Source organism: Leuciscus leuciscus (genome assembly GCF_965113295.1).
Source record: "Leuciscus leuciscus genome assembly, chromosome: 3".
Lineage (NCBI taxonomy): Eukaryota > Metazoa > Chordata > Actinopteri > Cypriniformes > Leuciscidae > Leuciscus > Leuciscus leuciscus.
Window position 1 is genome coordinate 499892 of NC_138727.1, and position 15256 is coordinate 515147.

The 15256-nt window shown below is 40.4% G+C and overlaps 1 protein-coding gene and 1 long non-coding RNA gene across 3 annotated transcripts in view; one reads left to right on the forward strand and one right to left on the reverse strand.

Moving 5' to 3' along the window:
• The window catches only part of LOC309494587, a 97348-nt gene that overhangs the window by 26942 nt on the left and 55150 nt on the right, over window positions 1-15256 (reverse strand). The window lies entirely within an intron of this gene.
• Window positions 215-7925, forward strand: LOC309494461 (coagulation factor X-like). Of its 2 annotated transcripts, XM_082163834.1 has the most exons (9): window positions 215-369; window positions 569-729; window positions 2204-2335; window positions 2960-2984; window positions 3067-3180; window positions 3261-3392; window positions 3901-4169; window positions 4278-4395; window positions 6798-7925. In XM_082163834.1, the coding sequence occupies exons 1-9, from the start codon at window positions 309-311 to the stop codon at window positions 7415-7417; spliced, it is 1632 nt and encodes a 543-aa protein (XP_082019960.1). In that variant the 5' UTR covers window positions 215-308; the 3' UTR covers window positions 7418-7925. The 2 variants fall into 2 exon arrangements, with proteins under 2 accessions (XP_082019960.1, XP_082019961.1); XM_082163835.1 differs by lacking the exon at window positions 2960-2984 and having other exon boundaries at window positions 2204-2343; window positions 3050-3180.

The window sequence follows — 15256 nt, forward strand, 5'->3', positions numbered from 1 at the left end:
CACATCATCAGAGAAGAGATGCTGCAAGAGGAACTTATTCTGATTCAAGATTACTAAACACCCATAAATCATTATTGCGCTTCTCCAATCTCATTTGTGTTTGTTTGGAGAACGTGTAGGTAATTAATCAGCTTTCTCTCTGGTTTCATGATCTCTAAACTGAAACCTCACACACGTCGAGTATGTAAACGACTGAGTTTCTCCTCCCTCTGTTCCTCTCTCTCCCTCCCAGCGCTCAGTTCATTGACCTTCCCTCTGCTTTCTGAACGATCCTCTAACGTGAAAGAGCTAAACGCCGACGACCGACCATGTCTTGGGTCTACTGGAACTTTCTGTGCTTGTTTCTAGTGCACGGTCTGTGCTCGGAAGGTGAGTGTCGTCTCGAATCTAAAAAACTGAAGCTTCAGAACGACTGATTTCTCTGTTCCTGTTGTTCTTTAAGGCCCAGTCAATGTCAGAGGGATTTTGACTGTGCTTTGGTTTATTTCACAACACTCCTCTGCTATCAGTCTCTGGAGGAGGGAGGCTTTGGTGTTGATAATGATGATAAAGTCATGTGTTTTTCCAGTCTTCCTTCGCCCTCGAGATGCTAGTCAGATCCTGATCCGCCGCCGGCGCGCAAACTCCTGGTTAGAGGAGATGAAGAAGGGCAACGTGGAGCGCGAGTGCATTGAGGAGCGCTGCAGTTACGAGGAGGCCAAAGAAATCTTCGAGGATGTTAAAAATACGGTCTGTTTGTTAAATTCTTCACTGGAATCTTCCAAGAAATCAATTTTCCACTTTAAGGCCCAAAATACACAACCATTACAGACACTGATAGATACTATTCCCTCAGTATTCACATCATTTGAGAAAATAAGTAAATTCACTCAGTTACTGTGTGTGTCACATTCACGCTCTGTCATCGTCCTGTCTGCACTACAGTTCCCAGAATCCTCCTTGTTTCCACACCTGAACTCACTCCCTTCATTACCCACCTGTTCATCATCATTATCTGCATCACCTGTCTTGTGTTCATCTGTGTGTGTATTTAAGTTCCTGGTTTTCACTCTTCACTTGTCGGTCAATGTTTATGTTATGCTTTCAGTCATGCTCTGAGCGCACGCTCCCTGTTGTTTGTATTTGCTAAATTTGAGAATTAAAACCTTTGTTTCTTCATCTTCGTGTTCGCCTCCTACATCATCCACCCAGAAGCCTGACAGTGTGCCACTTAATATAATTAAATTGAAAATATTAATATTAATATCCCAGCTAATAAAAATATGTTCTAGGAACATTTTGATAACATTCACAGTAAACCCTAACGCTCAAAATAATGAATTGGTTTTGAGTAGAGTTTTATGAGTATTTAGAACTTTCTTTTGAGTTCACAAAACTGACACGTTTTAAGTAAGTTGAATTGTTTCATTGTTTTGAGTTCTATGAACTTGTTTCTTTTAATTTAGACAAACTTAAATTTAAAGTCAAAACTGGGCTGGGATTTCTATTTCCCAGCATGCTTTGCCATGACACTTAAAAGGGAGAGTAAATGCTAAAATTAAGTGTTATATAATGCTTTTTTTTGTGCCAGATCAATGTTAAGTGCGGAGATTTAGTCAAGTTTAATCTTTTGTTACGCTAATTTAGAAGAGTTTCTCTTATGTTGTGTTTTGGGTAGGTTACCATCATGGTGACGAGTGGAGCATGAGCATAATAATAATGTATGAAAAATGTTTAAAATTGCTGTACATTTATCAAGTGCTATGCTGTGCAAATGCTATCAAAGCATAGCTTTTTTTTATTATCTGGTTAAAGCTAGCACATTTTGCAATACTAAAAATATTTAAGTTGAGATTACATGAAAATTAAGTTGTGTATGAATTAGCTTACTCAAATATTTCAAGTTAAGAGCAAATAAAATGTATGATTACGAAATAAAAATCTGCAAGTTCTGCTTACTTAAACGTTACATTTCTTAACTTAAATTTTTTGTGTGTAACTGATTACCTCAAATTATTTGAGTTTTGCCAACTTATTCTGGTTTACAGTGTTCCCATTAAGTTATTAAAGTGTTATTTCTATAAGTTTCACTTTATCATTCTTCAAACATTATGGGAACGTTACTTTTGAATGTTCTCTGAACGTTCTGAAACATGATGAACGTCTAATTAATTTGAGAACGTTATTAAAAATTAAAATGCCACTATTTTCACTGTGATTTCAGATCCTGATCCGCCGCCGGCGCGCAAACTCCATGTTCGAGGAGATGAAGAAGGGCAACATGGAGCGCGAGTGCGTTGAGGAGCGCTGCAGTTACGAGGAGGCCAGAGAAATCTTCGAGGATGTTAAAAAGACGGTCTGTTTGTTCAATTCTTCACTGGAATCTTCCAAGAAATCAATTTTCCACTTTAAGGTCCAAAATACGCAACCACCACAGACACTGATAGATACTATTCCCTCAGTATTCACATCATTTGAGAAAATAAGTAAATTCACTCAGTTACAGTGTGCCACTTAATATAATTAAATTGAAAATATTAGTATTAATATCCCAGCTAATAAAAATATGTTCTAGGAACATTTAATTCCCATTAAGTTATTAAAGTGTTATTTCTATAAGTTTCACTTTATCATTCTTCAAACATTATGGGAACGTTACTTTTGAATGTTCTCTGAACGTTCTGAAACATGATGAACGTCTAATTAATTTGAGAACGTTATTAAAAATTTAAATGTCACTATTTTCACTGTGATTTCCCCCATGACAGAGTTGAACTATTGACTAACCATCTGAAGAAAATTGTTAAAACATATTTAAAAAAATAACCACATGGACTGTAAAGACCACGATACGCCATTGAGTCTGAATGATACGCAAATGAAACACCAACACGCCACTAAATGCTTCCGGTGTGCATTAAATGAAGGTTGATTTCATCTGACGGATGTGTTGTTGTTGTTCTTCTCTTTTCTCTCTCAGAATGAGTTCTGGCACGTGTATTACGGTGAGTGCCTGTAACGATCCTGCGCTTCAGTTTGGTTTTAGTGGTAAAGTAAGTCTTGATACCAGCGGTTGTGTTTCTACAGATGGAGACGCGTGTTTGTCTCAGCCGTGTTTCAATGGTGGCGAGTGCAAAGATGCGGTCGGGCCGTACACGTGTTTCTGTCAACAAGGGTTTAAGGGCTACAACTGTGAGATCGGTAAAGAGCCTCACGATGCTCAGTAATCACACAACAGACCATCAGACCAGCGGCACGCTGAACACTGTGTTTCTCTGCAGCGATTCCTGCGCTCTGCGAGAGTGAAAACGGAGGCTGTGATCATTTCTGCAGGGTGAAGGAGAAAACCGCTGTTTGTTCGTGTGCCAAAGGCTACGAGCTGGGCGATGACGGGAAGTCGTGCCACTCTAATGGTAAATGATGTTCTGATGTGAGCGAGACGTTTATCCGCCGATTATCTTCCAGTTCCATCCTTCCCTCGGGTCATTTTGAAATTATAATAATTGAGTGTTCATCAGAGGGGTCCAAGACCCCAGGACTTTTGTTGCCTTTGAACCACGAATACACACAAAAAATTTAATGGTTTCGAGGAGTTTTGTGGTTGCAAAAAGTAACGAATCCTTGCCTCATGAGTCAATTTGACCCCCTTAGGAATGAATGGAATGCGAGGAATGCTTCAGTACAAAATTCAAACTAAAAATGCTAAAACTTTACCATAAAATTATTTTATAATGTCTACATGTGTATCTGAATGCACACTGAAGAGAAACTGGCTTTAGGACCCAGAGGAACAGCTCATTTACTCCATATAGAGATATAAGCCCATCTAGAGTCAGGAAATATCACAATTTGACCCGCGAGGGAAGGATTTGTTGCAGGACGCGAGGGAAGGAAGAGGGTTAAATAACCCTTTGGTTTCAGATCCTTTCAAATGCGGCGTCGTTCATCCCCAGAAGATCAAAAGCTTGCTAACACCAAACATCTTCATGCTAACGCCAAACATCTCCAACTCTGAGAACCAAGAGGAGACAGCCGGAAACGCCACAAACCCGCCGGTTAACGAGACGATCATGTTCGGCCTCGACAAGCAGCACATCGTAGAGGAGGAGCCGGTTTTACCCGAATCATCCGCAGGAAAAACGAGAATCGTCAACGGTGTGGAATGTCCTCCTGGAGAATGTCCGTGGCAGGTACAGACACACACGGGCTCTTCTTGTGCATGATATTTAATTGAGTTTTTGGAGACGTGAAATATGCCAGTTTTAGTCTGTTATTGCTGACGTGGGACGTTCTCTCAGGCTCTTCTCGTTAATGAAGACAACATCGGCTTCTGTGGCGGCACCATCCTGAACCAGCACTTCATTCTGTCGGCCGCTCACTGTATGAACCAGTCGCTCTCCACCAGGGTGGTTTTAGGTACGGCCTTTTATAGAAACATCTCTTTTACACTTCTTAAACTTCAACATTTGTGTCAAAACTGAAATATTTTCATGCACATTTGATGCACAAAACAGCTGAATTATATTCTTCAGATTAACAGCAGTATTGTTTTTTTGGTGTTTTTTTCTCCTTTTTTAAAAACTTTTATTACATTTATTAAAATAAATGTTCTTTATTTATATCAACGGTCCCATTTAGAACTTTTACCATCCATGGAATCTTTCTTCACTCTTAAAAATAAAAGTAATGTTTCGCAAACATTTCTGGTTCCCCAAATAACCTTACGTGATCAGTTCTTAAAGTCCCACTGAAGTGTCTTGGAACGCGCAGCTTTGTTTGATGCGCTGACGTAATTTCCACTGAAACGGGAAGTTAAAGCGGGACATATTGATTGGCCCCTCCCCCTTTTCAAACAGCCAATAGCATTTAGTTTAGCTCACAGACTGACAGCACCATGGAAGCGAATCGAGCGCTGATGATACGCTGGATTCAACAGTAGAGATGGGACATTCTAAAACGCTTAACGTGAAAAACGCTTAACGTGGCTTACTGTACTAATACAGTGATATTAAAAGACCAAACTCAGAACACGTCATATTTATAAACCATACTATGTATAAAAAATCAGATGAGCCCAGAATATGAACGCAACGCGTTTAATTACACGTTAAGCGTTTTCCTCCCATAGAAAACCGTTATAAGAAAAGGCTTAACGTGGCTTACTGTACTAATACAGTGATATTACATGACCAAAATCAGCACACGTCATATTTATAAACCATACTATGTATAAAAAATCTGATTTAATCAGTTAAGCCTTTTCTTATAACGGTTTTCTATGGGAGGAAAACGCTTAACGTGTAATTAAACGCGTTGCGTTCATATTCTGGGCTCATCTGATTTTTTATACATAGTATGGTTTATAAATATGACGTGTACTGATTTTGGTCATGTAATATCACTGTATTAGTACAGTAAGCCACGTTAAGCCTTTTCTTATAACGGTTTTCTATGGGAGGAAAACGCTTAACGTGTAATTAAACGCGTTGCGTTCATATTCTGGGCTCATCTGATTTTTTATACATAGTATGGTTTATAAATATGACGTGTACTGAGTTTGGTCATGGAATATCACTGTATTAGTACAGTAAGCCACGTTAAGCCTTTTCTTATAACGGTTTTCTATGGGAGGAAAACGCTTAACGTGTAATTAAACGCGTTGCGTTCATATTCTGGGCTCATCTGATTTTTTATACATAGTATGGTTTATAAATATGACGTGTACTGAGTTTGGTCTTTTAATATCAGTGTATTAGTACAGTAAGCCACGTTAAGCCTTTTCTTATAACGGTTTTATATGGGAGGAAAACGCTTAACGTGTAATTAAACGCGTTGCGTTCATATTCTGGGCTCATCTGATTTTTTATACATAGTATGGTTTATAAATATGACGTGTGCTGAGTTTGGTCTTTTAATATCAGTGTATTAGTACAGTAAGCCACGTTAAGCCTTTTTCACGTTAAGCGTTTTAGAATGTCCCGTAGAGGGGAGTATAAACTCTATCCATTTCATTCTTAAAACGGGATAAAACTGGAGCGTTTGAGCAAACAAACACACATCTCTAACACATATTCCTCTGTGACGCGTCAACGCTCGCTTCGGCCAGGTGGCGTTTATAGCAGAGGGGGCGGAGCTTTAGATTCTAGAGAGCATTTGATTGGACACAAGATGTGATGAGACGCGGTGATGTCAAAAATCCGTGATCCATTTTAGCGAAAGTGAGAGACTGTAAGTTTTTAATTCTTATATCAAAGAATTCATAACCTTAATTAGCTTATTCATAACCTTAAGGCTAACATATTCATATTAAAAGCTAAAAACTCGTGTGAGATTTCAGGGGGCTTTTTCTCAAGAGAAACATCTGAGAGGGAGACTTCAGTAAAAGTCTCTATTCACCCTCATTGTCATCTAGGAGACACAGCTGTTTTGTGGCTCTTTAATGTGTCGTGACAGATCGCCTCAGTTAAAGCTGCTCGAGAAGCGATCATCTCTTCCTTCTAGTTCATTTATAGCATCAAATAAACATGCATGAACATCAGAACTTATGTTGTTTCAACCGTGGAAAGACGTCAGTACACTCGGTTTTTCAAGTTCAAATCCACCAACGTTTATCTACTAACTCTCCTGACTGCTTTGTCGGACAAAAATGGCGGATTCTGCGGATTATGATTGGTCAGATCGCCTGTCACAGGGTACACCTATTTACATGTTTGCATTTTGGCAGAGGCTTTTATCTAACTTGCATTGCAATCAAGGCACACATTTACATTCGATCAGTTCTTTGGGGGTTTTCATTAGCGTTTGTGTCTTTCTGTCAGGTGAGTTTGACACGCTGGTCAAAGAGGGTCGTGAGGTCATCCACGACGTAGACGAGATTCTGATCCACAAGAACTTCATTTCGGACACCTACCACAATGACATCGCCCTCATTAAGCTCAGCAAGCCCATCACATTCACCGACTACATCATCCCCGCATGCCTCCCGGAGCACGACTTCGCGGAGCGCGTGCTAATGATCCAGGAGAACGGCATGGTTAGCGGCTTCGGTCGCGTGCGCGAGGGCGGGCTTCAGTCCACCGTCCTCCAGAAGCTAACGGTGCCGTACGTCGACCGCGCTACGTGCATCGAGTCCAGCCAGTTCCGGATCACCAACCGCATGTTCTGCGCCGGATACGACCAGGAGGAGAAAGATGCGTGTCAGGGCGATAGCGGCGGCCCGCATGTGACGCGCTACAAGGACACGTGGTTCGTGACGGGCGTGGTGAGCTGGGGCGAGGGATGCGCACGCAAGGGCAAGTACTGCATCTACACGCAGGTTTCCAAGTACATCCAGTGGATCCAGAACGCCATGGCTAAAGTCATGCCAAAGATGGGAGCTTCGGTGAAACCCAAAGCAAAGCGAGAGCTGCTTCGGAAGACGCCTGTACGAAGAGTCTGACGCGAATCTACCCGAGTCCACGTGAATCAACAACGACACGGTCTTAATTCATGTTGATGATTTATCCCAGCTAACAAAAACATATTCTAAGAATGATTTGCTAACGTTCCCATAAAGTTATTAAAACGTTATTTCTGAATGTTCCCTGAAAATGTCTGGGGTTTTTTTTAGCCATGCAAATGTTAAAAGAGTATAACAAGCATGTTACGGGAAGAACGTTTGTTCATAATCTTGCCAGGAGGTTCTGAAAACGTTCCCGCTAGCTGGGATTCTACAGAAAACCATTTTTGTCTTCATAATCTTTCTTTTTTCATATAAATGTAACTTACTTGAATGAACCTATTCAATCAAATCATCATTGATGAAATAATAACTATAACTATATAATATTTCTAGTTAAATCTTGTCACATTATGGAGGTAATGCGATTTGTCAATGCTGTTTCATGTTGACTCTCATCCAAATGAGATTTACAGTTTTAATAAAGACAACACAGTTGATTTTATAAGCTGTTTCTGTCATATTCTTATCGTATAAAGTTTCCTGACAAGAATTAAAGTTCAACAATCTCAACTTGTTTCCTTTTGGCATGAGCTTTTGTTGTTGTTGTTTTGTTTGAGTTTTACCTTCTTCCCAAAAGTTGATCACTTTTTTATTTCATCTATTCAAATACATTAGACAAATCAAGTGGATAAAGACATTACATTAAATTGAGCTTACTAACATCAGTGTATGTGGAGGCTCTGGACGCGTTGACAAACACACAGATGAAGAGTTCAGAGGTCATGTTGACAGACTAGAGTCCAGACACACACCGCTGAGCACACACAAACAATCATCGCAACTTTGCCTTTTACCATAAACACAGATTTAATCACAGAGAGCTGAACGCTTTAATGCGCTGACGTCAACATCGCATCATTAGGCTTGTTTGAGATGAGCAAAATCTGCACAGAACCGATCACTGGTGATCAGCGCGAGATGCATGCCGGTTAGAAATGTGTCCGAGTGCGGTCCGCCTTGCTCTGATGTCATGCTGACGTATGTCAAAAATCTCTCGCGAGCGCAAGGCGCGCGTGTCGGATTCTGCAGTCGAGCGCAGTTGCTCTCCACCGACTGCGCTGATCACAAGCACGATGGGAAACGACTTGCTGACGACACAGCTTAATGTTCATTGGTTTAAACAACTGTGATGTATTGTTCTCTTTTAAAATGTTTGATTTTAAAACTCTAATATCAGGTTTTGTGTGTATATGTTATGTGTGAATATTCCCAAACTATCTGACAGTGCGATCTCTTTGGGTTATGCAATTTAATTTTTATAAAAAAATAAAATAAATAAAAACACATATGTCTGTATTAAAGAAAAATTATTGATAAACATGTATTTGGAATGGAATTAAATAACAAGTACTTTGGGTGTCTTGTTCATTTTATTTATTTTCATATAAAAGCAACAGAACTTGAATTACATCCAGTTTATTAGCAACACTGCACAAGCGTGAATCCCGCGATATCCATCTTTGATCTCGCAGGTGTCAGATCCACTACGAGAAGAGAGAACTATCCGTCTTGCCTGCGCTTTTTTCACTCCTCCTCTCACTGCAGCCGTCTACTCTCGACTACATTTCAGGCGAGGCAAGGCGCATCTCAAACAAGCCTATTTTCTGTTAATGCTTCACGTATCCCGAGGAAGACGCTTTCTGGATAGTTAAGTTGGCTTGAGAAAGCCAACTTACTGAAATCCTATTTAAACTTATTATTAGTGGTGCTTTTTCAAAGCAACACTAGTGTTATTGTCACTCATACTTATTAGTGGTGCTTTTTCAAAGCAACACTAGTGTTATTGTCACTCATACTTATTATTCTTCTTTTTAGTGGTGCTTTTTCAAAGCAACACTAGTGTTATTGTCACTAAACTTATTATTATTCTTTTTATTATTCTGGACAAAGTTTGGCGCGTAACTTGCCCCGCACCGTTTGTCTCAGACCCCTGAGTGAGGTGTCAAAGCGACCGGCTCATTGAGGAGAGGTGTGCTATGACTTTTCTAAGCGATCGGGTGTACGATGTTCGCACAGCGGGCGAAAAAGCGGCCAAAAAAGTCCCATTGACTTTACATGGGGAGTTCTAAAAACATTTGAATCCCAACTGCCGTTTTCACACACACCACTCCAAAGGGCCTGACACCCCTGCGTTTCTCTCCCTCTCTCTCTCCCTCAGAGGATTTATATTATCAAGCAGCCAATAAGTAATGGCCTAAAATCTTCATAGCCACACCCTAGCAACCAGTTACAGCACCCTAGCAACCACTCTGAGCTCCCTAGCAACCACCCTAAACCAATAAATAATATAAAAACATTTTTTTTACATTTTTTAAAGCAATATCACACTCGTAGCCTTGCGATATTGCTCCATGCTTGCGCCTATTCGGCCATAGGCACGAGGCCGCAGGCCGAGTGCCGTACTGAAGGAACTCGTTATTAAAGATTTTAAGAACTCTATAAAAACTCCATACTAACCATATTTGACAACTACCAACCACCTAGTAACACCATAGCAACTACCAAAAATACCTTAGCAACCACCCTGAACACCCTAGCAACGTCTAGAAATGCTCTAGTAACCACCAAAAAACTCTAGCAACCACCCAGAACACCCTAGCAACTGCCTAGCAACCAACCAGAACACCCTAGCAACTGCCTAGCAACCACCCAGAACACCTAGCAACTGCCTATTAACCACCCAAAACGCCTAGCAACCACGCAGAACACCCTAGCAACTGCCTAGCAACACAATAGCAACCACCTAGCAATGCCCTAGCAACCACCAAGAATACCCTAGCAACTGCCTAGCAACCACCAAGAATACCCTAGCAACTGCCTAGCAACCACCCAGAACACCTTAGCAACTGCCTAGCAACACCATAGCAACCACCCAGAAAACCCTAGCAACCACCACCTGGCAACAGCATCTTGCTAAAAACATGCTAGCAACATACTAATCATGCTAACAACATGCTAGCAACATGCTAATCAAGCTAGCATCATGCTAGCATTATGCTAATCAAGCTAGCAACATGCTAATAATGCTAACATTATGCTACCAACATGCTAATCAAGCTAGCATCATGCTAGCAACATGCTAATCAAGCTAGCATTATGCTAGCAACATGTTAATCAAGCTAGCATCATGCTAGCAACATGCTAATCAAGCTAGCAACATGCTAATAATGCTAGCATTATGCTACCAACATGCTAATCAAGCTAGCATCATGCTATCAACATGCTAATCAAGCTAGCATAATGCTAGCAACATGCTAATCAAGCTAGCATCATGTTAGCAACATGCTAATCAAGCTAGCATAATGTTAGCAACATGCTAATCATGTTAGCATCTAGCTAAAAACATGCTAGCAACATGTTAATCATGCTAGCATCAAGCTACCAACATGCTAATCAAGCTAGCATCATGCTAACATCATGCTAATCAAGCTAGCATAATGCTAGCAACATGCTAATCAAGCTAGCATCATGCTAGAAACATGCTAATCATGTTAGCATCTAGTTAAAAACATGCTAGCAACATGCTAATAATGCTAGCATCAAGCTACCAACATGCTAATCAAGCTAGCATCATGCTAACATCATGCTAATCAAGCTAGCATCATGCTACCAATATGCTAATTAAGCTAGCATAATGCTAGCAAAATGTTATTCAAGCTAACATCATGCTAACAACATGTTAATCAAGCTAGCATAATGCTAGCAACATGCTAATCATGTTAGCATCTAGCTAAAAACATGCTAGCAAAATGCTAATCATGCTAACATCTTGTTAAAAGCATGCTAGCAACATGCTAATCATGCTAGCATCATGCTACCAACATGCTAATCATGTTAACAACATGCTAATCATGCTAGCATCATTTTAACAACATGTTAATCATAGTAAATCATGCTGGAATGTGGTAAATCGTAGTAAATCATCTTAGAAACATGGTAAATCGTGGTAAATAATGTTAAAATGTGGTATATCATGGTATCACAACATGTTAATTGTGTTAGCATCTGCCCAGTGGCGAGTTTTGCCACTGCAAGCACCACTTCACATTTTCTTCAGGAAATGTACATTCTAGTGTTGTGATTACTATTCACCTAGACAAAACTTCGGCACGTAACTCGCCCCACACCGTTTGTCACAGACCCATGAATGAGGTGTCAAATCGACCGGTTTATTGAGGAGAGGTGTGCTATGACTTTTATAAGAGATCGGGTGTAAGATGTTCGTTTGGCGGGCGAAAAATTTGCCGAAAAATGTCCCATAGACTTAACATTGGCACAAAATTTGCAAAATCTTATCTTTGGCTCTGAAGGTCATAGAGCCTTGGATTTGGGCTCTTTTGATTTGTCCTATCAAGCAGCCAATAAGTAGTGACATAACAACTTCATAGCCACGCCCTAGCAACCAGTTACAGGCCCCTAGCAACCACTGAACAACATTTACAAGCCATATCTCAGCAACAAAACATTGTAAAAACACAGAGTTGGGCATTTTTTGACGCAGACTTGCAAATACTCTATATATATTACCCCATAAACTGTATAAACAAACCTTAGCAACCATTTGGAGTACCCCAGCAACCGTACAAACACATGAATGAGCTATATCTCAGCACCAGAACATCGTATAGACATGGGGGTGTGCTTGTTTGATTCGGTTGGGAAACCAGTCTGTAAATATCATCATGGTAACTGTGTATTCACACCCTAGCAACCATTTAGAGCCAACTAGCAACCATATTGCAACATATAGAAGCCATATTTCAGCTCCACAACATCGTACAGACATGGTTGTTGGCTCGTATGCAATCATGTACAACACCCTAGCAACCGAGTGGCGAGTTTTGCCACTGCAAGCACCACTTCACATTTTCTTCAGGAAACGTACATTCTAGTTAGTGGTGCTTTTTCAAAGCAACACTAGTGTTATTGTCACTAAACTTATTATTAGTGGTGCTTTTTCAAAGCACCACTAGTGTTATTGTCACTCATACTTATTATTCTTCTTCTTCTTCTTATTATTCCGCCACAAGTTTGGCGCGTAACTTGCCCCGCACCGTTTGTCACAGACGCCTGAGTGAGGTGTCAAATCGACCGGCTCATTGAGGAGAGGTGTGCTATGACTTTTCTAAGCGATCGGGTGTACGATGTTTGCACAGCGGACGAAAAAGCGGCCAAAAAAGTCCCATTGACTTTACATGGGGAGTTCTAAAAACATTTGAATCCCAACTGCCGTTTTCACACACACCACTCCAAAGGGCCTGACACCCCTGCGTTTCTCTCCCTCTCTCTCTCCCTCAGAGGATTTATATTATCAAGCAGCCAATAAGTAATGGCCTAAAATCTTCATAGCCACACCCTAGCAACCAGTTACAGCACCCTAGCAACCACTCTCAGCTCCCTAGCAACCACCCTAAACCAATAAATAATATAAAAACATTTTTTTTAAATTTTTTAAAGCAATATCACACTCGTAGCCTTGCGATATTGCTCCATACTTGTGCCTATTCGGCCATAGGCACGAGGCCGCAGGCCGAGTGCCGTACTGAAGGAACTCGTTATTAAAGATTTTAAGAACTCTATAAAAACTCCATAGTAACCATATTTGACAACTACCAACCACCTAGTAACACCATAGCAACTACCAAAAATACCTTAGCAACCACCCTGAACACCCTAGCAACGTCTAGAAATGCTCTAGTAACCACCAAAAAACTCTAGCAACCAACCAGAACACCCTAGCAACTGCCTAGCAACCACCCAGAAAACCTAGCAACTGCCTAGTAACCACCCAAAACGCCTAGCAACCACCCAGAACACCCTAGCAACTGCCTAGCAACACCATAGCAACCACCTAGCAATGCCCTAGCAACCACCAAGAATACCCTAGCAACTGCCTAGCAACCACCAAGAATACCCTAGAAACTGCCTAGCAACCACCCAGAACACCTTAGCAACCACCACCTGGCAACAGCATCTTGCTAAAAACATGCTAGCAACATACTAATCATGTTAGCATCATGCTAGCAACATGCTAATCAAGCTAGCATTATGCTACCAACATGCTAATCAAGCTAACATCATGCTAGCAACATGCTAATCAAGCTATCATAATGCTAGCAAAATGCTAATCAAGCTAGCATCATGCTAGCAACATGCTAATCAAGCTAGCATTATGCTAGCAACATGCTAATCATGTTAGCATCTAGCTAAATACATGCTAGCAACATGCTAATCATGCTAGCATCAAGCTACCAACATGCTAATCAAGCTAGCATCATGCTAACATAATGGTAATCAAGCTAGCATAATGCTAGCAACATGCTAATCAAGCTAGCATCATGCTAGCAACATGCTAATCAAGCTAGCATTATGTTAGAAACATGCTAATCATGTTAGCATCTAGCTAAAAACATGCTAATCATGCTAGCATCAAGCTACCAACATGCTAATCATGTTAACAACATGCTAATCATGCTAGCATCATTTTAACAACATGTTTATCATAGTAAATCCATAGCAAGAATACCCTAGCAACTGCCTAGCAACCACCCAGAACACCTTAGCAACCACCACCTGGCAACAGCATCTTGTTAAAAACATGCTAGCAACATACTAATCATGTTAGCATCATGCTAGCAACATGCTAATCAAGCTAGCATTATGCTACCAACATGCTAATCAAGCTAACATCATGCTAGCAACATGCTAATCAAGCTATCATAATGCTAGCAAAATGATAATCAAGCTAGCATCATGCTAGCAACATGCTAATCAAGCTAGCATTATGCTAACAACATGCTAATCATGTTAGCATCTAGCTAAATACATGCTAGCAACATGCTAATCATGCTAGCATCAAGCTACCAACATGCTAATCAAGCTAGCATCATGCTAACATAATGGTAATCAAGCTAGCATAATGCTAGCAACATGCTAATCAAGCTAGCATCATGCTAGCAACATGCTAATCAAGCTAGCATTATGTTAGAAACATGCTAATCATGTTAGCATCTAGCTAAAAACATGCTAATCATGCTAGCATCATGCTACCAACATGCTAATCATGTTAACAACATGCTAATCATGCTAGCATCATTTTAACAACATGTTTATCATAGTAAATCCATAGCAAGAATACCCTAGCAACTGCCTAGCAACCACCCAGAACACCTTAGCAACTGCCTAGCAACACCATAGCAACCACCCAGAAAACCCTAGCAACCACCACCTGGCAACAGCATCTTGCTAAAAACATGCTAGCAACATACTAATCATGTTAGCATCAAGCTACCAACATGCTAATCAAGCTAGCATCATGCTAACATAATGCTAATCAAGCTAGCATAATGCTAGCAACATGCTAATCAAGCTAGCATAATGCTAGCAACATGCTAATCAAGCTAGCATCATGCTAGCAAAATGCTAATCAAGCTACCATTATGTTAGAAACATGCTAATCATGTTAGCGTCTAGCTAAAAACATGCTAATCATGCTAGCATCAAGCTACCAACATGCTAATCAAGCTAGCATCATGCTAACATAATGCTAATCAAGCTAGCATCATGCTAGTAACATGCTAATCATGCTAACATCAAGCTAAAAACATGCTAGCAACATGCTAATCATGCTAACATCAAGCTACCAACATGCTAATCAAGCTAGCATTATGCTAACATAATGCTAATCAAGCTAGCATCATGCTAGCAACATGCTAATCATGCTAACATCAAGCTAAAAACATGCTAGCAACATGCTAATATTGCTAACATCAAGCT